This window comes from Populus nigra, chromosome 1, assembly GCF_951802175.1.
Source record: "Populus nigra chromosome 1, ddPopNigr1.1, whole genome shotgun sequence".
Lineage (NCBI taxonomy): Eukaryota > Viridiplantae > Streptophyta > Magnoliopsida > Malpighiales > Salicaceae > Populus > Populus nigra.
The window spans coordinates 27787058-27813144 of record NC_084852.1 but is presented as its reverse complement, the minus strand read 5'-3'; the positions used below and the strand labels follow the sequence as shown (position 1 = coordinate 27813144).

The following is a 26087-nucleotide window of genomic DNA, read 5'->3' as shown; positions in this document are numbered from 1 at the left end:
CGGGCCACCCGACTAGAGTTGCTCGAACTTGTTGCTGTTCTTTTCAGCACAAAATGACATTGGTGCTGTGCACTTGTTCACGAAACAAACATGGAAAATTCTACGGCATGGATGCCCAGAAAATTTGGGGGAGAGTGACTGAGAGATCCACATTAGCATGCTAGTGGAATATCACTTGCTTGCTGTGGAATTGTTTCATACCATAACAGAAACAGTGCATGATTTGCAGTCTCATGTTCCGTTGCCTTTTTCTATGTGAGAAGGAAATCAGCTCCGTGGTTAAAAAGAATTCTATAGAGATACTTTTAATTTCTGCTCTTCATTCTTTCTTTTGGTCTGTTCTGACCAAACTTGAATTTCAGCAGGAAAAGAAAGCAGCAGATGTTTCCTACAATTACTCTTTGGTTTCGCAACTTGCAAGATTACAAGATTTGCTTGGAAGTGTAGGTGGACAAAACTTCCTGATATTCGCAACTGAGAAAAGGAAGCAGCTTCTTTTTTAGCAGCCGGAAAATGTCAATGTTCCTTCTCATTCCAAGTTCCACAACTAACTTTTCTCAATAATCATCATCTAAACCTTCCGGAAAGCCATGAAAAGTCGACCATTGGGCTTATGGAATTTATCAGATGAGATTGCTGATGCCAAAGTAAACAGTTCTTTGTTGGAAATCATTGACGGCATGGTTAACCATAAAATGACCAATCGGGGACTTGAAACGAAGGCCATATCCAAGCCCAACTCCGGATCCCGGTTTGCCCTGCCTCATTGCTGGATTTCCTGAAACTCCAAAATTGAACTGTATCATGAGGCCATTAACAACAACAACAACAACAACAAAAAAGATGGGGTGCTAACAAAGAAGAAATAGGAGGGAAAAAAAAGACTTCAGAGTTCTAGAGGCGAAAAGTGCAAAATTCACAATGGTTAAGAAAATAACATGAAGCAGTGGTAGTTGCCACACAGAGGGTTGTGGAACATGGTCGAGTGAAAACACTGAGCAATTGCAGACAAGATCAAATGAGGGGTGCTCAAACGGATCCATTGATGTAGGATCAACATAGACAAGATGGCTTAATCAGGTTAGCAAAAGAAAGGGAAAGCATTATACTGTATACCACTAACAATTAATAAACACCAAGGCTTCATACTTGCTAGTGAAAGGACTAAATCCTTGCCTTCATTCTCATCCAATTACAAACCAGACTCCTGTTTAAATTCCTACATGCATATGTTTATGTCCTGGGAACTCTATAAAAAGTTGTTTTCTTGTTGCTCCTTGAACCGAGCCCCTTAGGCAACTAAGAACAAAATGCAGGTTCTTTTGAATCTCTAAAACATTGTAACTACTTTTGCTTTTCTTTGCCATTATATGGAGAAGCAGGATGTCACTAGTCCTCGGCAACATAAATACTATTGGACCTCGCAATAGAAAAGTTCAACTGAAAATGATAAGAAAAACTGTGAGTAGAGCACAATTTCTAAGCAAGTGAAAGAAGTCAATTTACCAGGTACAAGACAAGCAGATCTCAAATCGGTTCCACAGTCCAAGAAAAAAGCGCCGTCCAACATCTTATTCTGGGTACAGTAAGAAATGCATTGAAAGTAAGTTGACATGCATCGGTTCATCAAAACTCAGTTATGGTAGAAAAAATATTCAGAAGGCAAAATAGCATAATGGAAGTGCAGCTCCAACAGAATTTTGCAGTAAATTTTAAGAATTACTAGTGCGATGATGTTAACCCACACCTTCTAACTACATGTCTAAGTTCCACCAATATAAAAGCTAGAGGTGCTAGGCTCGAAATATCTAACAAATCAGGAGAGGACATGAAAAGATGATATGGAAATAAGGAAATGACATATGGCATGCAATGATCCTTTCTGACCACCAATCTCATGGTAGAAAGAAAAGTAAAAGCTGGTTGATTATTTTAAGTCTAGAGGTGTCTTAGGATTGCATCACCTAGAGGCAACCCTTAAAAGAATATACATATTGCCATAGCATTACCAGATCTCCAACAAGTGCTGTGCAAGTTGAGTGGTCATATAATTGGCCCTCACCAAACACACACACACACATTATTATTGGACCCTTCAATGTCCCTGAACCGAAGATTAACTTCATCTTTGACAGTGATACAAACCTAAAGGACTTATTACATCTTGCGTACTCACTTTACCACAGTTCCAAATACATTGATTTTGCATATGAATCTCAGAAAACCCTGTTGACCATACTGTAAGCTTTCATGTAACAGAATTAACGACCATGGTAAAGATAGTGTTGCAAAATAGCAATGAGTACCAACAGCATCTAAAATGCATCTATACCAAATAGCAGGTGTGTTAGAGAATCTAATTTATCTAGAGATGACTCGAGCAATAACTCAATTGAAGATGACCATAACACCAATTTCCAAGATTCAAAACATAGAGATTTCTCATTTTTCTTTGAGGGTTAGTAAAATTTTTCAATTCTACTTCTGCTCTAAGAAACTCTTACGATACAGAGGAAAAAAGATCACACACTCTAGAATCTTGTTTCTTCTCCACCAACAAAGAGCACTTCTTGTCTCTTGCAAGAAACGACCACCTTTTTTTGTAGCCAAAGATTCAAAACTAGGAAATTGTGGTCTACACAGTCCAATCTAATTAACATGACCTTGCTCAGCAAAGTACAGATTATTTAACCTCATCAACATGCTGCCAGCACTAAAATTTTTTTTATCATGCATTTCAAAACAAACCTTGAAAGAGAGAGGCGAGAAGGAAGGTTTTAGAGACAAAACCAAGTGGACAGGTGATGCAGTCATGGGAAATGACCATTTCTCACTATTCCTTAGTTCAACCTCACTACATTTTTTGTGTTTTAGCTACCCAACTACATATGGTATTAGGTGGCACCGCATATTTTCTCCTAAATTGTCAACTTTTCAATGTTTTCCTAAACAAACTACAATCACATGGCAAGACAAACTACTGTATTCATGAATTATGAAGATATATTAGGGGAATCAGATAGAGTAATCAATTCATTGCTTCTCCTCTTCTACATTCAACATCCAACACAACGAAACACACAACATAGCACCAAACCAGATATCTTGTAAGGAAACAACAGCTGCTTGCATAAAAATGAAACCTGGTTATAAAATGGTGTCTTTTTTATTATTAAATTGTTGAAGGTATTCTAATCAGTCCAGGTGCTGCTGCAACATAAGTATTTAGACCCAAATGGGTCTCTTCCTTAAGATTTCTGTGAAGAATTAATGAGCTGTAAATTGCAGCAGTATGAACCGGAACAATGTGCGTCATATAATGATCTGTTGTCCTCAAAGTATGATGACAGCATTACATACCAAAGGAAATGTCAATTCACTATTTGCAACCAGACATGATCTCCCGGATCCAACAGCACCCTCACCATATCCTCGTACACTACCAAGCCCTCCAATTGCAAATGCTTGGTAAGGAGCCATGTCCCCTACAATGGAACCACCTGCCAGGCTGTCAGAAGAAAAGAGTAAGAGTCATGCAAAGGAGAAAGAATGAGAAGCATGACTGTCTATTTTCTTCCAACAACCAAGATGCTCGAGAGGATAGCAAGAATTGCAGCATGCTTCCAGTGAAAAGAGCTGAATAACAAGCATAGCCAGTGCTCCATCTCGTTTCAAGCATTATTTTACTAAATTTCAGATTAAGATTCTGTATACACTCTATCAACCATGATATCATTTCCTTTTGTTATCTCCAGCAAATCACTAGTTCCTAGAACCATGACCTTTATGCTAGTGTGACCCTTGAAAAGACTTGTTATTTACATCTTGCTTCCCAGTTCCCATTGTTTTCAGGGTCTTCCCACTTTTTTGGACCACTATGTCGTCACTTGATCTAACAACCACGGAACACCTACTCAAGACAAGATAGAAAACTTGCTCACCTTGCCAATAAAAATGCTGGTCCAAGTTTGACTCCTTTTGTTGCAATAAACTTGAACTTGTTAAAGATTAGCCACTTTGATAGAATAGGAATCCCTTGTTCAATTTGCATTCTAAACTGGATATAAGAAAACTCATAGTTAGTGAAAAGCAGCACGACTGGCATGTAAAGTTTATGTATCAAGACTGAGATTGGAACTATTGTATGAGAGAACTGCAGCTCAACCTCAACCTCAACGAATATGAATATGCATACACAATTTATATACCAGCAAGAAAAGATGGTTTACCCGATAAAAACTGTGATCATTTGCTTTTGTATATTGAGACTCTTGCTTCAAAACTACCATGTTGTCATGGGGACTGCCACTGTATTACAAGCATTTTACTGACCAATTAGGAAGCTACATGTTAGAAAACACTTGAAAATTGAAATAATAGAAGTGCAGGCTACCTGCGTGTCAATGGGAACCCATCAATGTCCCTGGTTATAGAGCGCCAACTATCATTCACTATTTGTACATGCTGCACAACTTAAAACATTTACGTTTCTTAATAAATCAACCATAGATGACAGGAAAAAAACTATGCAACTGAAAATAACAATACAAGTATAGGTGCTTATTAAGCATGGCCAGAACCTCAAATTTGATACTGGTGGTGCTGCTCCAATCAGAAGTTGCAGGCTCATTTCTATCCAAACCAACAGATATTCGAGACAAATTTACACCTCCACTCCCAGAACGAGAGAAATTGTCAATTGGTGTACCGTGGACCCCAATTTCAGGTGAAAAAGAATGCTGGGCCAAATAATTCACAAATCAATAAAAAAAAAACATGTGAATTGGAGAAAGGAAAATATGAATCCTTTTCGTTTAAAATCCCAGTGGGGTGTTTTCTCTGAAAAACCTATTTTTTTTAGATTTTCTGTACCAAAAAAAAAATGGAATTAAAAGGTTCTTTAAAACCCAATTTTTTAATTTTCCATATGCAAAACACAATAATAACCAAAGATTGATCATAGCTTAAAGCAACTGACCTGAATAACAAAACATTTTTGAGAAAGCCACTTAGGTCTTGGCCTTCTAAAAGCTATTATGACATTTGAATCATAGAGCCCCTTATCCCATGATACATCAAGCTTCTCACTTCCACCAAATAAATTGGGGTGTTTGATGCAAAGACTGCAAAAAGCCAATTGAATTGATTGTCAAACAAGTACCCTAATTTACTATTACTTTTTTGCAAACAGGCACGAATGTTAATCTTGTTTTGCTTTTCTCCTTGAATTCAATCACATAAAAAGATTGTAAGACTTAAGAATCTTTCCTTTTATTTTCCTACCATTTTCTCAGACAAAGAAAATTCCCACAATAAGAAGAAAAAAGTAAGAAGATACGCCATAAAAATAAAAGCTCGGCACCCAATAAATGAAATGGCAAAGATTATAAAGAAAAAGGAAACGACCCACCTCCCAATTATCAGAGAAAGAGGACTTCCAGTGCTCCTGCAGTTTTACATAAATAGAATCGGTGACTGTGAGTGAGTGAGAGGGAGATGTGGATTACTAGTAATTATTTAATTAATTAAATTAATTAATTAATATATAGACAAAATCAAGAACCTGAGAGAAGGAAGCCTCAAAGCAGCACATAGCTTGTGAGTGAAATCAACATTCGCATCAATCTTGGCTGTAACATGTCAACGTTTCAAGAACAAACTAAAACAGGTAAACAACAGAAAATTCCCAAAAAAGAAAGAGAAAAAACATTGGCCAAGAAATATATAAAACAAAAAATGATGCTGACCTTTTCCAGCATGGACGCTGTTTTGAGCTCCCATGTGTATTATCTACTGAAGAAGCATCAAAACGTTAATGAATGATGATGATGGAGGTGTAGTAAGCAATGCAGCAAACAAAGGAGAAGAAAGGAATAATGCAAAGAAGAGGGAGACGAGACAAAGATTTTTGCATGTATAGAATGTTTTAGTCCCAAGTTTGTTATCCCTGTTTTATGCTTGCTTCTATTAAGGGGGGATGGATAATACCCGAACCCAAAATAACCATCAAGCCCGACTTGGAACCGCTTAGGTATGGGTTTTTATACCGAACCCAATCCAATCAAGTTTTAGGTATTTTTGGGTATCCATAATCTAAACTTAAATGTTATAATTTACGATTACTTAATGCTTAATTAGTTTGATATATATATTCAACTTCCAAGCCAAACCAATATTTTTCTTCTATTACTCCTCTTTTTAAGTTTTTCACTATACTTATTTAATTTTGAATATTAAATAATGTTCTCCTTTTCATTTATTAATTATTTTTAAGATATAATAACTAACAAACATCACAAAAAAAATCCATTAAAAATATTAATCAAGCTAATTACAGCTCAAGAGTGAAGAAATTAAGTACTAATAAGTATAATTTTTAAATTAGCTTTTACATCGAACTAAAATTTTATTAGAAAATTTAAAAAATTTTATTTTATAAAGAGTTAAAATTTTATATTAATGAAAGTTTAAAAAAACCTTATCATAAAAACTAAAAAAGAATTTCTCCTATTTATAGAAAAATAAAAAAAATTTATCACTATAAATACTCTCTTTCTGTATCACAATTTAATCCAGTAATTTTCTTTGGATAGTTATATTATCCTATGCTAATATACAAATATTGTTAAGTTCAATTCAAATCTAATCCATGCGTGTATAATATTCATGTTTTTTAACACAATATAATAAAATGTATATTAAAGTAATTTGTAGATATTTTTTTTAAGGTGTGGGTTTCAATTTTAAACTCAAGAATCCCACAGTATAAATGTATGGGTTGCATCCCGTTAATTGTTTTAACTATTTATTATAGTGTAGAGTGCCTAAAGTTGAATTTAACCAATCCCTAACTCTGAACACTGTAGTATTTGAATTTCAATCGATTTAAAAAATTAAAAAAAAAATAATAATAAACAATAAAATTACTGTAGCAATAAAAAATAATTTGTTTTTTTAAGTAATCTTATTATCATGACATGAATCCTGAGTTAACCCGGTTAGCTATGTTTTTTTTATTTAACTTTTTTTTTAATTTTATCCTTTAATATTTGATTAATTAGAAATTAGACTTCATGATTTGTTTTATTTATTTTCTATTAGATTAATCCGGTCTCATAAACCTAGAATTAATAATTTTTAAAAGGTTAACATGAATTGACTCGGATTGTTTTTTGTTTTTTATTGATTTTTTTAAAAAAAAATTATCATTCAATATTGAATCGGTTGATAATTGAGTTTCATAATCTGTTTTGATTGTTTTTTATAGGGATATCTTGATCTCATGATCAGAATTGCAGGTTTTGGTATTTTAATCTCAATTAAATTAGGTTTTTTTTTTGTTTTTTTATAAAAGGTTATCTCAGTCTCATGTCATTCAACGTTGGATTTGCTTTTTACTGAGTTGTCCCCATTTTATGACTCGGAGTAAATGTTTAGTAGGTTAATCCAGTTGACTCAGTGTTTTTTTTTAATTGATTTTTTTTAATTTCATCCTTTAATATTATATTTTATTGAGAATTAAGTCTCATAAATCGAAAATAATGCTTAACGGGTTAACCCATATTAACTTGGCTTAATTTTAGTGTTTTTTTTTAAATTGATTTTTTTTAATTTCATCATTTAATATTATATTTTATTGAGAATTAAGTCTCATAACTCGAAAATAATGCTTAACGGGTTAACCCATATTAACTTGGCTTAATTTTTATGTCATTTTTTTAATTAAATTTTTTACAAATTCCATCGTTTAATATTGGATCCAATAGGATTAATTGAAAATTAAGTTCCATAATTTGTTTTCATTTGCTCTTTATGAGATTATTTTAGTCTCATGACCAAAGTCATGGATTTGACAAGTTAATCCGAGTTAAATCATGTTATTTTTTATATTTTTTATATGAGGTTATATCAATCTCATGACCTAAATCATGAGTTTGGAAGATTGATTTGAGTCGTTTTTTATAATTTTATAATTAATTATATTTTTTAATCTCATCCTTCAGAATTAGACTAATCAGGAATTGAACTTTGTAATTTATTTTATTTTTTTATGTGGTTATTTTGGTCTTATGACCCAAGTCGTGAATTTGACAGGTTAACTCGAGTCGCTTTTCTATGTCATTTTTTAATTAATTTTTTTTCAATATCATCATTGAACATTAGGATAATTGAAAATCAGGCTTTTTAATTTGTCTTGATCAAGTCATGAATTTTACATGTTAACCCAAATTAAGCCAAGTCAATTCAATATGTTGTTATCTTAATATTAAAAAAGTTGTCATCTTGAGATTCTTTTTTTATCAAATTATATTTTTACAAATCATCCGGTTTGTTTTTGGACATGTAAAGTTAACTAGGTTATATCGAGTCAACCTCCACATAGTTTAATTATTTTTTCACTAGAAAAACATTAGCAATATCTGGAAAAAAAAAATTTACGTTCAAGAAAAATTTATTCCGGTCCACAGCGTTTGCACGGATCAATAATCTAGTTATCAACTATAACCCATATATGTATATTTTGTTAAATAAACATGAAACAATCATTCAAAAATGAGCAGTCCTTCGAAAATTATAAAGTAAAAGATTCAACATCACTAGGGAGTTATTTGCACTCCATATTTTATTGAAATTATAAACATAACCTTCTCAATATGTTTCTTTAATTATAAATAAATTGTACTGCTAAACATAGAAATAGAAGCCCTCTCTCTTATATTTTTATATTAGCATATTCATGATGCACGTAAAATTAAACCATAAAAAAATTTGGATAAATTTATTCTATAAAAACAATCAACTAGGTACCAAAAAACTTTTTTTCTAATCTTTTTTGTATCATGATTTTTTTTATTCCGGTAATAAGCCAAAAAAAAATGAAGGATAGATCAGGGGTGATCATTTTCGGTTCGGTTTGGTTTTTATTAAAAAAAATGATGAAACTAAATTAAAAAAAAACCAAACCGAACCGAAACCGGTTCAAACCGACCGGTTTCAGTTTGGTTTTTTAGGACAAAACCGGTTCAAACCGATTTGGCTCAATTTTTTTGGTTTTCTTGGTTTAGCTCTGTTTTTTCCGATTTGGCTCGATTTTTTTTGGTTTCAAGCTTATAAAACCGAACCGAACCGGTCTGTTTTTTCAAAATTTTAATCGGATTAATCGATTTTTTTTTACAGTTCGGTTTTTTCAGTTATTTTTTTTTATTTTTCTCAGTTTAATCAGTTTTTCAGTTTTTTTTTCATCCTGATATAGATAATCAACTTTCAGCGACAAGCATCTATTGCCTAGATTATAGTTAAATAGTTATGATCATGTTCAATCATTTTCTTTTGATATGCCTAAGCTCTAATTAGGCGTTAATTAAGATCCTTTTACATTTATACTAAATAGTAAAATAATAATACAAGTTAAAAATATTTTAAAAAATATATATTAATTTTAGAATTTATTTGTCGTATGGTATCCCATTTTTATTCCCCTAATGTTAAGGATAATTTTATACTTAGTTTTTATATATTCAAATTAGTTTTTTTTTGCCAACTAGATTTTAAGCAGGACATCAATGTATGAACCACTGCATTTACAAGAACATGTTTTCTTGCGGCCTCCTCTTCAATTTGGAAAATATGGAGTATAAACTTACTTGTCAATGATGTAATTAAACGTCTGTTTATTTTATAAAAAATAATTTTTAAAATAAAATTTTTATAGGAAAATTTGGTTTTGTTTTCAAAACTTATTTATTATTATTTTGGAGATGTAATAAAAACATTTAAAAATATTTTATTATTTATTAACTATATAAAATTTGATTATTGGTTTTTTAATTATTATTTGATTTTTAAAAAAATTTCAATTTTATAATTTCATAATTTAAAAGAAGAACCGTAAAAGACTCGTAATTTTAAAGAAAATAAATATATTTAAAAGATGCGCGATTACGAAGATATACACGTCAAAGGTGATATCCGTAAACGATCCGCGTAGCTAACGCGGAAGAAGTAAAGTATATTTATATATTGAATGCTAAGATAAAAATAAAAATAAAAACCCTGAAGTGGAGGCTTACACCGAACCGAGGAATCTCGGTAATTTAAATTATATGGGACCCATCCTTCTCTTTGAAAGCAGCTTTCCAACGACCCCTTGTAAAAATCTCTTATTTTTTCATTTATCCGAAGTAAAATTAATCTCCCATTTTTTTATTTATCCGAAGTAAAATTGTGAGTACTATACAGATTCTAATCTTTTAAAAGCCAACGTCCAAACAGTTAAAAGAAAAAGGAAAGAAAGAAAAGTAATGAAAAAAATGCCCAAAACATGCCCAGCAAATATACCGAAGGGCGGAATGGAGAGCGAATTAAACCACAATGGACGGAACCGCAAGAAAAAGGAGCCAAAAGGAGCACAAATAAATCCGAAGACCCGAATCTTTTGTTTTTTTTTTAATATCACTTTGCCATAACTAACTATATATACCTCCCAAATCTGCCATACAATATCTACACGTTCTTTGTTCTCTGCTCTTTGTTTCTGCTAAACAGTGCCGCCCTCTAGCCTCAATATTTGAGTAAGTATAATATTATGAATCCTATGGATTTATGATCTCACTTCGAGCATTACTAATTGTCTCTTAATCATTCCTTTTTTAATTAATTAGCTCAGGTATGGACGACTACAGCGAATTCCCACCTGCGCCAGACCCCGCCGATGGAATCCACTCCGCCGCTGTTAAAGGAGGAGTTGCTGGTGGCATCATCCTTCTGCTTATTGTTGTCATAATTTATGTGATCCTTAGGAATGGCGGATGCTCCATGAATTGCGGGGTGAGAGTTGGTGGTGCTTCCAGGAGTGCAGTGGAAGAGGCCTGAAACACATACACACGGCAGCAGCTATGGAAGCAGAATTACCTATATATATTACGTGTCATTAAGATTTCATGCAAATGATAGAACTGGAGTTCCAAAAACTCCTCGAACTGTTTTTTTTTATGGTTGTGCTGTCATGTTTAATCTGATTTCTCGTAATAAAATGATTTGATCTTTTGTCTTTATTTATTTATTTATATTTGGAACTCTTTCTCTAATTCTCTGCTACTTCTATTTTTATTCAAGTACATATGTTCCTGTCGTCTCTTCTCTTTATCTTCTTTTATCTATTCTGTCTTGTCTCATCGCTCCAATATTAGGGTTTTTCCTGTGGTGAAGGGCTTAATTATGGCTGATTACGAGTTCTATACATATTTTCTTTTTTCTTTTTTGTTGTAGTGTAAAGTTGCAATAAATCTTACAGAAAGTGTCCAAATTAACCGCAACAGTATAATCCTTGTCCCTTGCCAGCAGGAGTCAAGGTTATACTTGGATGGTCAAATGGAACCGCCAAAAATATGCAAAAAAGTCATGATCCGAAAAGCGGTGCTTTCTCTTTCAATGGGGCCTTTTTCCCCTTCTTACTTTCTTTATGATACTGGGGAATTTGTTATCTTGGTCCAGTAACTCCATGAAGGGCTGGTGGGTGGCGGTAGAGCCTCTAGCGCCGATCGAAGTAGATGAATGGTGTCTATATCTCATAAATAATATCAATAAATAAGTGAATAGTATTTCATGAGTATATATATAAACTCGCCATGCATTGTTTAAAAATTCTAAATCATTTAGTATACAATGGTAATGCTAGCTAGTACTATTGATTGAAGTTTTGACCATTGATTAGTTTTCTCAAGGTTTTTGATGCGGCCCCACGTCTGTGTCCACTTGATTCGGTGTTAAGGAATTTAACCTTTGCCTCAAGACGGCATCTCAAATAATAATAATAATAATAATAATAATAATAATAATTGTGTGGAGTATATATCGTTCCCTTCATTTTCTCTTCTCCCTCCCAAATAATGAAAAAATATTACATTCTTATACATTTCTTTCCTTCAAAAACCCTCAGTGCCTTCCTTTTGCTTTAGAAGATTACTACGTACTTATAGCAAAAGTTTGAAACTTTCCTTCTGTTTTTTTGTAAAAACTTTTACTTGTATTAGAATCTGATGATTCAATCTCGGAATTCAATATAATTAAAAAAAAAAACATTCATACAATACTAAATTATTAATAATCATAGTTTTGAAAGCTCGATTTTAATTAATATATAAATTTACACGACATTAATTGAATTCTAAGAAAGACGGTAAAAAAAATTAATTTTTTACATCATTGAATAAAGGAACGGCTAGGAAAAGCACGGTTCTCCTGTGCCTGCATATGCTTTCCAAGCCGTTAGATATTTTCTTAACCTCATCCAACGTGGGAGGTTTATAAACTATTTTCTTTTTATTTCTATATATTTGGTTTACACTGAGTCTTAATTTTAGTTTAATTTATATACATATCATTTTTTCTATGCTTCTGTTTTCACTATATTTTTTACAAATTGTTCTATAAAAACTCAAATTAAGATTTTTCTCTGAGATTATAGGAACTAAAGTTTTCAATCAAAAGGCAATTATAGGAACTAAAGTTTTTCTATGCAATTTGATAGTCGTTTTGGTTGTGAAAGAGAGAATCTTTATTTGTAAAGTTTTTTTTAAGATTAATTTGAGTGTTCAGATTAGTTTGTGTGTACTTCAATTAATTTCACGGGCCCTAAAGTTAACGATCACATAAGCATTTAGTGACTCTGAGGTTTATGAGATTCGAACTGCTGATCTCTATGGATAAACCTAAAACCTGACCAGTTGAGCTACACCAATCATAAGTTTTTTTTATTTTTTTGTAAAGCTTTACTGTTATGGGATGTAAAGTTGGCTGTTGAAAGTTTACTTTTTAGTATAGTGGTGGAGTTGTTGAGAAAATTTCTCCACTCCACGTTGTTAATGAAGTTAATTTCTTGGAAAAAAAAAACAATGAAAATTAACATGCCTACCCGTAACTCATACGTTAGTGTAATGCATTCGCATTTCCTTTCGTGAATATGCAATTTAATGTTGAAAACTAGTCCTTTCAACGTCGGCATCTGGCCCCGTCTGGTTTCGGCGTGGCGTTGCTGTTGATGGTTGTGGCTTCCTGATGTGGATACTCGGGCTCGACCGTGTGGCTGGTTGTTGTTTTTTTTTTTTAGGTCAAGTGATTTTTATTTATTTATTGCCTCACTGCTAGGCTTTTGCTTTGATGTATCAAAGATGAGAGTACTAGAAAAAAGAACAAAAATAAATTGTATAGATATCATGCCTAGCTAGCTAGCCGCAACTCATGCGTGAATTCGTATATATATATGCTGGCCATTGATTAGTTTTGTCAAGGTTAATTTGTGATGCCGCCCCACGTCTTTGTCCAGTTGATTCTGTGTTTAAGGAATTGAACCCATGCCTCAAGTCGATCGGCACCACATCAAAGATTTTGCAGATTTTTACTTAATTTCCGACTTAAGATATTAAAAAAAAAAGGAGGAGGAGGTTGGTTGGTTGGAAGACTCAAGATCATTAACTTATGATGATTATCAACTGGTTATTCTTTTTACCAAATCCTTGTTTTGTTTTTTTTTTCTTTTATTATTCATCGAGCAATCACGAGCTATTATAAGACGATATGGAAGATGCAGAGGATTCGCTTAGGAAACCTTTGCTCCATACAAGGAGCTAGGTGGTGTAAACTGAGCTCTAGCTAGGCAGTCAAGCACAGCGAGCTCCTCTGCTCAGATGCTCCGTGATGGTGCTTTTTATGGGATTGGACTAAATTTCAAACTTTCAATGCTGAATCTTGACTTCATTCTTCTCGCCCGTCTTCTCCTTGATTTTGTCCTGGGCAGAAAGGTTAGAACAGGACCTAATTAATGACGATAGAAGATGACGATTTTACCCTACTTCGTCCAATACTACAACTTGGATGGATTCAAGACCTAGCCAATATTCCTGATGATCGATTTGCTTGTATGGGGGCTAGCGAGGGGGAAAGGGCCAAAAAGAGAGAGACCCCATTTTACCATGGGAGGAAGACAGATGTTATAAATGCAAATGTCCTCTCATTTGGCTTTGGATGGTCTCTCGTGAGTCAAGAGTGGATGATAAATCTTCATCATTCTTCTTTGCCGCCCGCACCGAGCATGCTTGAATCTGTCATTTAATTGCCGGCTGTACTTACGTTGTACTCCATGTAAGGACTCTTGGCTACAAACTGCAATTTGGTTGTTAAATTGCAACAGAGAGATGGAGAAATAGATTTTTAAAAAAAAGAATTTTTTTAAAAAATAATATATAATTTTTTAAAATAATGGGATCAGGCATTGTATGCATGACCCATATAGTTCAAACCTACACGCGTGGGTTTTTTTTTAAAGTTAATAGAAAGAATGCCACGTCTTTTGTCTCAACAACAATAGATCAAAAGATGTTCAATTTATTTTTTATTTAAAATACTTAGAAAACACATATAAAATCTTATTTAATCAATTCATAGACTTAAAAAATACAAAAACCCACCCCAAAATCCATATACAACTCAAAAACAAAAAAAAATCTTCTAGAACTCAAATCTTGTTTTTCGTGTTTTCAATGCAAAAAAATATTTAATATCAACTCTCATCATCATATAAAAACATTTAACATAAAATATTGATTGTTTTAGTGTTTAGAATTGTTACAAAAAACAATTTTTTCTTTCTAAATTTTAATCCGGTGACCCATCTGTCTCTCCTACTGAAAAATAACTAAAGAAAAGAAGAAAAATGAAGTATGGTATCAAAATAAAATGTTTAAAAATTATAGGAATCGGTTAACAAAATAAAATGAAATAATTTCTTATATGATGTATAATAAAGAAATAAAGATGGTTATTATAAAAAACGTTAAAACATTTAAGGTGGAAAACATTGTCTCCACCTTAACTTTATTTTTTTTATTCAAATTCTTCTTTTCTTATTGAATCTTTTTTTTTTCATTCTAAGTTCTTTTTTTTTAATTGGGTCCTTTTTTATTCTCATTTAACAAATCTCAACTATTTTTTTTTCATTCGCGTCATTTTTTATTGGGTCTTTTTATTTAGTAATTGTAGTGTGGTTTTGCAAAATTGATGTTCGATAAACCATGAAACGATATTTAAAATTATTAACGCGTGAGACAATATAAGATGAAATAAACAATTTCTTATATATTGCAATATTTATCCACAATATTTTTTATTTGCTTGACTTTTTTTTATTCACAACTTAATTCTTTCATGTTAAGTTGATTTTGAGTTGTGTTTGATGTTTTATTGTTTTGTTTCGGTTGGTTTTATACAAAGCTCCTGCAATGTTAATAATAAGTTTTGATGTCAATTTAATGCTCAATATAACAAAATAAAATTTATTTTTATTGATTCAGACTAATTAAGACTCTTGGGACATAATTTCAAACTAAAGCAAATATTAAGCCTTATTTTTTTTATAAGAAATAACATTTTTATCTCAGCTCCCAGCTTAATATAAGAGTGTAATCAACAAGTTTGTTATTATATATTAGCAAAAATAATTCTTGATTTGTTATATTAAATGCATTTATAAACTTTTTTGTTTGTATTAAAAACTTTTTTGATAGTAAAAAAAACACTAACAGCATCAATACTTATTTTTTGTTGAGAAAAAATATTTTATCCTACAACATATCACGGAGAATCAAAATAGTAATAATAAATTGCTAATGGCATAAAGTTTCACTTTGTAATAATAATTGTTTTTACTTTGATAATTTAATATCCTTAATTGACGGGAGTTTTTACTATAACAGATTATTGTAAGAAATATCACATAACACATTTTTGGATGTGATAGATTCATAATTAACACCTCCAAAGCTTCAAATATTTTTTAATTTTAATCTTTAAATTCTCATAATAACTATGCATCTTCTAGAAATAACATCCCCACTTAAAATCTTCGACTACATACCCACATAATTGCTGAATCCACTGGTTTTGTTTATCTAAATCAAAACAAATCATTAATAAAACCCTTCAAGTATAATGCATGTTGTGCTAGAAAAAAGAGAGAGAAGGAAATAAAGCTTTTTGCATGCAGGGGTGGCTGGCAGAGGCCCGGCCCCTGCAAATTTTTTCCCGTTTTCCCCTTGAATATTTATAAATTTTAGTTATAAAATTAGTAAATTTTAACTTTTAATCTTCTCTTGTTTTTTTTTTTATTTTAATTTGGCCCCTCGGACTTAATATTCTGGCTCCGACCCTGCATGTATGATGAGTGACATGATAGTTTGCTCCTCGGGGATAAGAAACAACAAAATATTTGTTCATGGACGTGCCATCATCACAGTCTCATCTGGAACATCACTTGCCCACGTGGCTTTGTCTAAAAGGTTCCACCTCATCTATGCATCATAAAATAGTGCATTTTTCCACATTACACCATCTTTAGACTATGCTTCGCATGCAAACCGTTTTCTTTTAAATTTTATATTTTTTTTGTTAAAAATTATATTTTTTTAATGTTTTTAAATTATTTTAATGTGCTGATAATAAAAATAATTTTTTAAAAATAAAAAAAATATTATTTTAATACATTTCTAAGCGAAAAGCACTTTGAACCACAACCACTACCAGAATCTCAAATACACCCTAACTTCTCTCCTTCTCAACCATGGTTATATAACTTATGGTGTTGATGGGGTGATTATCTAACCTAAAATCTAATATGGGGTTGTTTTTTTTTGTTTTAAAAAAATCAAGTTAGATGTTAACTTGGATAAATTTGGATAACCTGATAGTTTAATTCATGATCCGATTAAATATAGATGATCTAGAAGGTTAACTCATAATCCAATTGACCCAGTTAAAGCCAAATAAGACTTGACTAGATCAACTCTAAGATTAAAAAAAAAATGAATTCACTCGGCTAATCTGTTATTCAAACCCTGAACATACAAGTCATTACCATGATTTTAACCTTGAAACTCACCAAGACTTGTGTCAGCCACCATGCATAAACAAATTATAACAAGAGTTAAATGGTGTGAGAAAATTATTATGGATCAAGAGATATTTTATTGTGGATTGTAATAGTAATTTCACTTTTAATTTCTCATCTTTTTACGAGCAAAAAAACATTGATTTGGCTTTCCTTTTCTTTTCTTCTCATTTATTGCTTCTTCTCTCTCATTTTCTTTTAACTTTGAATCAGATGAAAGGAACATACTTGAGTCTAATAATCATTACAAGCCCAAGAGTCTTGAGTCTAACAACCATTCTAGATCCAAAGCCCCCTGAGTCTTGCAACTACATTAGGCCCAAACGTCAATGCCAGACCTAAGCGTTATGGGTCTAGCAACAATGTCAGACCCAAGTAGGAGGATTAAAGATGGGTAACAAAAAGTTTGATCAACAGATTAATAAGCAGAATATGAGAACTTTGAGTATGTTGAATCAATATTTTATTAGAGTACAATAAGTATATCCCTACATTGTCAACAAGAGAAGCTTGTAAGAATAGTTTTTCTTTGTTCTTGATCAGAGTTTTTTAAAGTTGCAAGAGTGCGGACATATATTTAACAATTGGTATCAACATAACAGATTTTAGCTTAAATTCTATATTTATTTATTGAAATTTAGCAGTGTTTTACAGAGATATTTGTTATTTTTTTCTTAACAATACACCAGAAGTTCACAAGGAATTATTAGTTAGATGTCCTAAAACCATTCAAGATATTTGTATGAATATTTTGATCCTTAACAAAACTATTACCTTTGTTCGGCTCGCGAAAATTATACAAATCCTAGATACCAGACCCATGCTACTTGGGTCTGGCAACCATGCCAAGTCCAAGAGCCATGAATTTGGAACGCTAGACCTAAACGACATGAGTCTAGGAACCACACCAGACTCAAGCTACTTGAATCCAGCATCTTAAGTCTGGCAAGTATACTAAATTCATGTGATGTGGACTTGGCAAAAATTGCAAGGGACAAGTTTTGATATTTATTTGGATTTTATTTTTGCTGTCATGATTGTGTATTAACTCCTCTACAACTTAAAATCTTTTTATCTATGTTATTATTTATGATTTCTGTTAATTTCTTTTTATGTTATTATTTATGATTTCTGTTAATTAAAACATGAACTATACAGTGAAGTGCGGGCAAGGATCTAGTGTTTACAATAGGTTGTTAGTAAAATGCAATTCAATTGATATTGTTGTTCTAATTTATTTTAAAAGATTACCCTTCTCGGAGCATAAAAAATCCAATAATTTATTGAAAACAGTGCACAATATTGTTATATACCTACCCATCATACTTTACATTAAATTCAACCCTTTTTTATATTTTTTTAAAAAATCGATCCGGTCATGTGGAGGAGCGCAGGGCAATAGAAAAGCTTTCTTCATGAGGAGTGACATGATAGTTTGCTCCTTAGGGACAAGAAGCAACAGAATATTTGTTCATGGTCTCATCTGGAACATCACTTGCCCACGTGGCTTTGTCTAAAAGGCTCCACCTCATCCAGGGATCATAAAAGAGTGCATTTTCACATAACACACACGATCTTTATCCTCTCCTTCTCAACCATAGTTACGGGGTGATTTGCTAACCTAAAATCCAGTATGGGTCGGGTTTTTTTTTTAAGAAAATTAAGTTAATATTTACTCCTTAAATTTGAATGACCTGAGAAATTAACTTATAATTCTGTTAAATTTAGTTGATTCAGTAGAATTTGACTAGATCAATTTCAATAATTTCAAAAAAACATTTATTTAAAATAATATTATTTCAATTAAAAAATTTTAAAAATAGATTCTGAATTTACTCCACTAATTACTTGAACACATGGTTATAATAACCATAGTTTTTAGTCACAGTCGGTTCAAAGTCCGGGTTTCAGGTTTTAACCGGATCACCGAGTCATCCAACTTAATTTTTAAAAAAAAAATTAAAACGGTGTCGTTTTAGTAAAAAACAAAAAGTTAACTGATTGCAACTGAGTTTTTGAGTGGGTTTTACTGGATTAACCGGGTCGTCGGGTCAATCGGGTCACACCAGATTTTTTTTTTTATTTTTTAATTCAGTCCAATTTCAACTCTGAATCAACTAAATTTCAGACTAACCTATTAAGCCGGACTGAATTTTAAATCTATGATATGTTTTTCCAAGACTTGTGTCAGCCACCACGATGCAAACAAATTGGTATTCCGATATATTTTAAAAGATTACCCTTCTTAGAATAAAAAAAACCAATAATTTATTGAAAACAGTGCACTGTATTGTCCTAAACTTACCCATCTTATTTTACATTAAATTTAACCCTTTTGAAAGTTTTGAATGCACAAAATTTGACCGAGTCAATATGAACAGGTCAAATTAAAATCTCTCCAACCCAGTTTACCCCTTTACAGATATTTCCATCGGTTTCAATGTCGAATTAAAAAAATAATTTGCTCTTATTGTATCAGTCCGACTCCAACAAAGGACAATAAAAAAAAAAAAAAAAAAAAAAAAATACACATGGTTGTAAATTACTAAAGATTCATGACAGTACGGCCAAAAATAATCATAACTTTATTAAGACATGTATTATAAATTCCACCATGATTATTATAATATCTTAGCCAAAGCCAGCTCTCACCCCGTCCGTATTTGACAGGCCGGGTGATACCTCCTATCTGCTACAAGTTTAGATTCTGTTTGATTTTATATTTTAAATAAATAAATTTTATATTTTAAATAAATTTTTTATATTATTTTGATATATAAATATTAAAAATAACTTTTTTTTATCGTGAGTGGAAATTCTTTTCAGAAGTTATAAAAAAATATATATCTTTTTATTTATTAATTATATAAAATTTGATCATCGATTTTTTTATTAGTATATATTTTTTTTATTTTATTCTTTATAATTTGATTTTTATATCAATTTTTATTCTTGCTCTTTTGATTGTTAATTGTTTTTTTCTTATTCTTTTTCTTAATTGAAATTTTTTATTTATCAGATTTGGTTCTTATTCTTTTTATTGCTATTTATTCTATTTAAAATAACTTATAAAATTAAAATTTTTCAATTTTATCCCATTTCAACTTTTTTATCTGTCATATTTGGTCTTTATTTTTTTATTATTATTTGTTTTGTTCAAAATAATTTATAAAATTAGATTTTTTTTCTTCAATTTCATTATCTTTCAACTTTTTTATCTGTCAAATTTGATCCCTGTTATTATAATAAACTTGAAAAAAAATTAAATATTAATAAGTTATTTTTTTAACTCATTTACCATGACACGGTCAAACATTAGAAAAAAAAATTTAACTCGTTTTCCATGACACTGCCAAACATAAAAAAAAATAGTTCATTTTTCAGAAATTCACTTTTCATAGAAATCATTTTTCAAAAGAAAATTACTTTCCGACACATAAACAAGGTCTAGATTTGCACTTGCGCTCCACCACAGGGTTTTTCAATAAAAAATTAAATGTTGAAATGAGAACAAAAAACACAAAGACCAATTCTATAAAAAATTAAATGTTGAATGATAAAATTAAAAAATTATTATGATATTTGATTGTGCAACATGAGTCTTGTACTAAGTTGTTTTTAATAACTTATATATATATATATATATATATATATATATATATATATATATATAAAATCAAGCAATTATTTGCGCAATAAAAACAAATCACTAACAAAAGCAAACTGAATGAAACCATGAAACTCAACTATAAAACAATTCAATGTTTAATAATAATAAAAAAATGGTCAATTCGTGTTAATCTGCTAACCTTATGACCACAGGTACATGATTAAGATAACCTCAAACAAAAAGAGAGAGAAAAAAAGCATAGAGACCAACTCCCAAAAAATTAATTGTTGAAAGATAAAATTAAAAAATAATAATTAAAAAGGATCTAAAAAGACAAAAGTCAACTCATATTAACTTTCAAAAACTGTGACCAAGATCATGAGATCAATACTTAACAAACAGAAGGCAAACAAAGAAAAATAACAAAGAAAAATTCTCAATAAAAAAATATTGAGACATGGAACTTTAAAAAATATATTCTAAAAATAAAACCAATAAAAAAATTGAATCAATCAGGGTTAACCTACTAACCTCGTGACCATGGAGACAAGATCGAAATAACTCCATAGAAAAGAAAGGGAGAAAAAAACACAAATATCAACTCTTCAAAAATAAATGTTGAATAATAAAATTGATTTTTTTAATAAAAAATGTAAAAATAGACTGAAGTTAATTAATGTTAATCTTAAAAAATCATAATTGTGGTCATGAGACCGAGGCTGACCACATAGAGTGTGTTTGGTATTGTGGTAGTTGTTGTGATTGTGGTTTGAAAAAAGTTGTTTTATAAAAAGTACTTTTAATTGAGGTTGGTTTGGAAAAATATATGTTTGGTTAAAACTGTGGTTGAAATTGAGGTTGAATAAAAAGTAATTTAATGTATTTGGTTAAAAGAATGCTTTTCAAACTGAGTATATATATATTGTAAATTTAACTAATATTATTACATCATGAAATAAATAATATTGATATCAAATATTTTTTATTGTTCCATTAAACTATATGCAATTTCATCACGTACGAAATCTATCCAACAAGGACTATATTTTTCATGGTTTCTTAAGCGCGCAACAACATTAATAAATAAAATTGAGATTGCGATCAAATTCTGCAAATGCTACGTTATCAAATGATCTTCTTCTAATTTTTTGAATAAAACACAATTAAAAATAAAAATAAAAATTGAATTTTTTTAACTGGATCGGACCCGGCAAGAACAAAATTGGAATTGCGATCAAATTCTGCAAATGCTACATCATCAAGCGATCTTCTTCTAATTTTTCAAATAAAACACAATTAAAAAAAATAAATTTTTTTTTCTGGGTCGGACCAGGTTCAATGCATTGCTTTGAACCGGACCTGGTCCAACCGGAAACACGCCATTGTTCACATAAGTGAACAGTGGAGAGCCAACCCCACTGTTCACTTATGTGAACAGTGAAGAGTGCAGCTCTTCACTTTTGAAAAACGCAAAAGAAGCATGGAAATATTGCTTCTGCAAAACCGCAGGTAAAACATCAAATTTTCATGGGTCCCATGGCTAAAACACAGCCGCTGAAAATAACCAAACATTATGTTACTGAGTTTGACAAAAAACGCAGAAGCTAACGTATAGCCAAACACTCTCGTAGAAGGCATGCCCAAAAAAACAATGAAGCTAAATTATCAATAAAAAAAAGGTTGAGGCATGAAACTAAAAGCAACAAAAAATATGAGTTAGCATGGGTTAACCCGCTAACCTTGCGACCATAGGCATAAGATTTGAATAATCCTATAAAAAGAAAAGCAAAACAACAAAAAGCTTGAAGATCAACTCCACATAAAAAAAATATTGAAGGATAAAATTGAATTTTTTTTTACAAAAAGACCTAATAAAAACAAAAATCAACCCATGTTAATCCTCGAAACTTGTGTCTAAATAAAAAAATATATCGAGGAATGAAATCTAAAAAAAACAATAAAAAAAGATCCAGAACAAAATAAACATCATTAAAAAAAGGGGGCCAAATTGGACATGAAAAAAATTAAAATCAAATGATGAGGGATGAAAATAAAAAAAAAATAGTTAAAGGATATAAAAAATGTCAAAAAAATAAGAACCATATTTGATATAAAAATCAAATAAAATCTAATGATTATGGATAAAATTGAAGGAAAAAAACCAAAAAAATCAAAAGAATAAAAACTAGATTAGATATGAAGTATAAATGATAGGATATTCTCATCATTTGATTAACCACTTTCTATTTTTATTAATATTTTATATATGTGAAAGACAAAATTATTTCAAAGTCAACTTTATTATAATAAACAAAACAAAAATAAAAAGGTGAGAAAACCTCTACTAAGAAAGCTTTATTCTTGTCTCTACCTATATACCTATATGAGTAATTTAAATATACTTAGAAAATCAAAATATCTAAGGCGCCCTTAGATGTAATTTTTTTTTTTTTTTGCTTATAAGACTTATCAAGTCATTGATTAATAAGAAAAGTCAAAAGTTAGGTATGTTCCTAATCAATTTATTGATGACTAATGTGTTCCTATAAAAAAACTGAATTACCTCTCATTTATTAGGTTAATAAACCTTTTTTGAAGGGCAAAAGCGGGAAAGTACTGTTCATTTCTACAGTACTTTGCCCATGTAGTTTAGTTTTTGTTATTTTACCTTTTCATTGATAACATCCCTTTAAAATTGTTATTATTATTTATTGGTTTTTTTATATGAATTTTTGCTTTTTTTTATCATTGTTTTTGTTGTTATTTATAAAAAATTGTTAAATTCAATTCAGTGAGTTGATTTAAAAATAGATTTTAAGTTAAATTAGTTTGGATATTGACATGAGTTTTTAATAACTTGTTCAATTTAAACTTTTTTGAAACAACATCTGAAAAAAAATAAAAAAATAATATTATTTTAATAAAAAATATTTTATCGAGATGGACATAATGAATATAAATTGCCTTGATAACCTTATAACGCTATTTTCCGAACTGGTTGCCGATAGGTTCCGACAACTATGAATTATTGGTTTGAGGTGAATTATTTTTGTCTTTTAACTATAAGTTTTAGTCAATTTATCTATGTTTGTTTTACATGATTTGTGAATTTCATTCTCGTACGTTTGTGCGTGGTTTTCGCTTGATAATTACCATATCAAGCATTTAGCTCACCTTTAATATAAATATATATAAAATCTATTGAAAAATACTCAACTCAAGTTTATTTAAAAAAAAGCCGTGAGAGATAATCAGGATGAACATGGGATTTTTTAGCCTGATTTCATTTCATTTCAAGCTTGATTCTTGACATGTTTTTTCTAATTTACACGTGATTTTAGTTATGAATTTTATCAACTCATAATTTTCTCGAGTGTATTTAAAGTAAAGCTCTCGAATGATTTAAATGAAATTAAAAAGCTTTGAATTATTGAATAAATATATTACATTATAAAATAGAGCTGTTCTGTCACTTCTTTTATACCAATTTTCACTGTGTATTTAGTGTTACATACTTGGTATTCCGCTAGACAATATTATGTAGATTTCATATCCATCAACAATTATTATTTTTTGAATATAATAATTAATGATATATACGTGTATTATTCCTATATGCTATTTGGTATGTTGCTAAACATTAATTTGTAGATTTCGTTATTAGTTGTTTGATTATTGACAACTTACGAAATATAGATTATACACTAAATCCTTAGCGGGCACTGTGTAGCGAGTTAGATATTTTCTTAATATAAAATGAAATATTCATGTGTTTTTAATGCTTTTCGAATAGAAAAAATAAATAAATTATACAAGAGTTAATTCAATATAATTTGATTTATTTAGCGAGTTCAAAGACAACTTATATTACTGATAAAAATATAGTTTAACTGACAGAAATTTAATACAATATATTTTTAAAAAAACATTGAAGTGACAACATATTAGATTGACCCGAGTTCATTTATCAAATCCATGCTATGGGACATGAGACCCTAATAATCTTATATAAAGCAAATTAAAATAAATTATGAAACTTAATTTACAATCAACTCAATATTGAAGGATTTATTTGGAAAAAAAATAATTAAAAAGAAGAAACCATAACAAATGATCTAAATCAACTCGAGTTAACCTGTCAAACTTGTGACCTAGTCGTTAGACTAAGATAACTCCATAGAAAGTAAATTAAAATAAACTATGGAACTTAATTCTTAATTAATCAAACGTTGAATGATGAAGTCAAAAAAATAAATTAAAAAAAAATAAAAAAAATAACTTGAGTTAACCCAACTCAACTTGTCAACCCCATAACAAGGGTCATTAAACCGATATAACTTCGTAAAAAAACCAAAAAAAATAATGAGTTAACTTGCTAGACTCACAAACCAGGTCATCAAACTGAAAAAAATATCATAAAAAACAAAATAAATTATGAAGCACAATTTATAATAAATCAATTATTGGAGGATGAAATTGAAAAAAAATCAATTTAAAAAAAAAACACAATAAAACGACCCGAGTTTATCTAGGTTAACTCGCAAAACTTGTAACCTAGATCATAAAACTGAGATAACATTATAGAAAGCAAATTGAAACCAATCATGAAATCTAATTCTTAATTAACTTAATATTGATAGATAAAATTAAAAAATATACTAATTAAAAAAATTTTTAGTCAATTAAGTTAACATGTCAATTCACGACATATGTTCTAAGACTAAAATAATTATATAAAAAGTAAAATGCAGCAAATCATGAAATTTAATTTCTAATAAATTAAATGGTAGATAATAAAATTTGAAAAAGAAACATGAATTTAGAAAAACAAAAAAACCAATGGAAAAAAACTATTACATAGTAGTATTTTTGTGAGGATTTCGTTTTTTTCTTTTAATAATAATAATAATAATAATAATAATTAATAGTTAAAGTATATTTTTTAAGCTAATGTTTGTTTTACTCAATTCTTCTACAAATAGAAAAAACTCCACGATTAACTATTTAAGTGTAGCCCACGTGAATTTTTAAACAGATATTATTAATTTGAGTATAAGTTTTCATAAATCTATCTCCAAGACAATTTTCCTTACAGATAAATGATATATAGCCTAGGCCTCCATGCACTGGCACTAATATCATAAAAACTTCAACACATTATGTAGCATAGTTCTTAAACTTGGTTTAATTTAATTTGATGCATCAATTTAAAAAACTTGAGATTTAAAACTTAATTAAAATTAAATTTTTAATTAACCACACAAAATAATAATTTGACGAAACCTTATTGACCCAATTATTTTTTTTAAATGACAAGGCCAACTTGATTAAATTTGATATAAACTTGACATTTTCAACATCAAGAAAAAAAAAAGATTAAAATTGCAATTGTTTTAATAAAAATAATTTAAGTAACTTAATGATTCAAAGTTTTTTTTTCTATTAATCTCTAATTGATTCGATCCATGCTAACCTAAATTTTTTTAAAAGATAAAAAAATTATTATTTTGAAAAACATTAAAAAAATTATCGAGATAA

At 30.1% G+C, this 26087-nt stretch overlaps 1 protein-coding gene across 1 annotated transcript; it reads right to left on the bottom strand.

Annotated features, from left to right (window-relative positions):
* Nucleotides 1-300: 300 nt before the first annotated feature.
* LOC133697681 (outer envelope protein 39, chloroplastic-like) lies at nucleotides 301-5952 on the bottom strand. Its single transcript, XM_062120409.1, has 11 exons — nucleotides 5748-5952; nucleotides 5564-5630; nucleotides 5411-5446; nucleotides 4979-5123; nucleotides 4581-4739; nucleotides 4394-4464; nucleotides 4230-4308; nucleotides 3942-4057; nucleotides 3361-3508; nucleotides 1507-1576; nucleotides 301-778 (listed from the first exon to the last, which is right to left on the bottom strand). Exons 1-11 carry the CDS (start codon nucleotides 5779-5781, stop codon nucleotides 624-626), a joined length of 1080 nt encoding a protein of 359 aa, XP_061976393.1. The 5' UTR covers nucleotides 5782-5952; the 3' UTR covers nucleotides 301-623.
* Between the last annotated feature and the right edge of the window lie 20135 nt (nucleotides 5953-26087).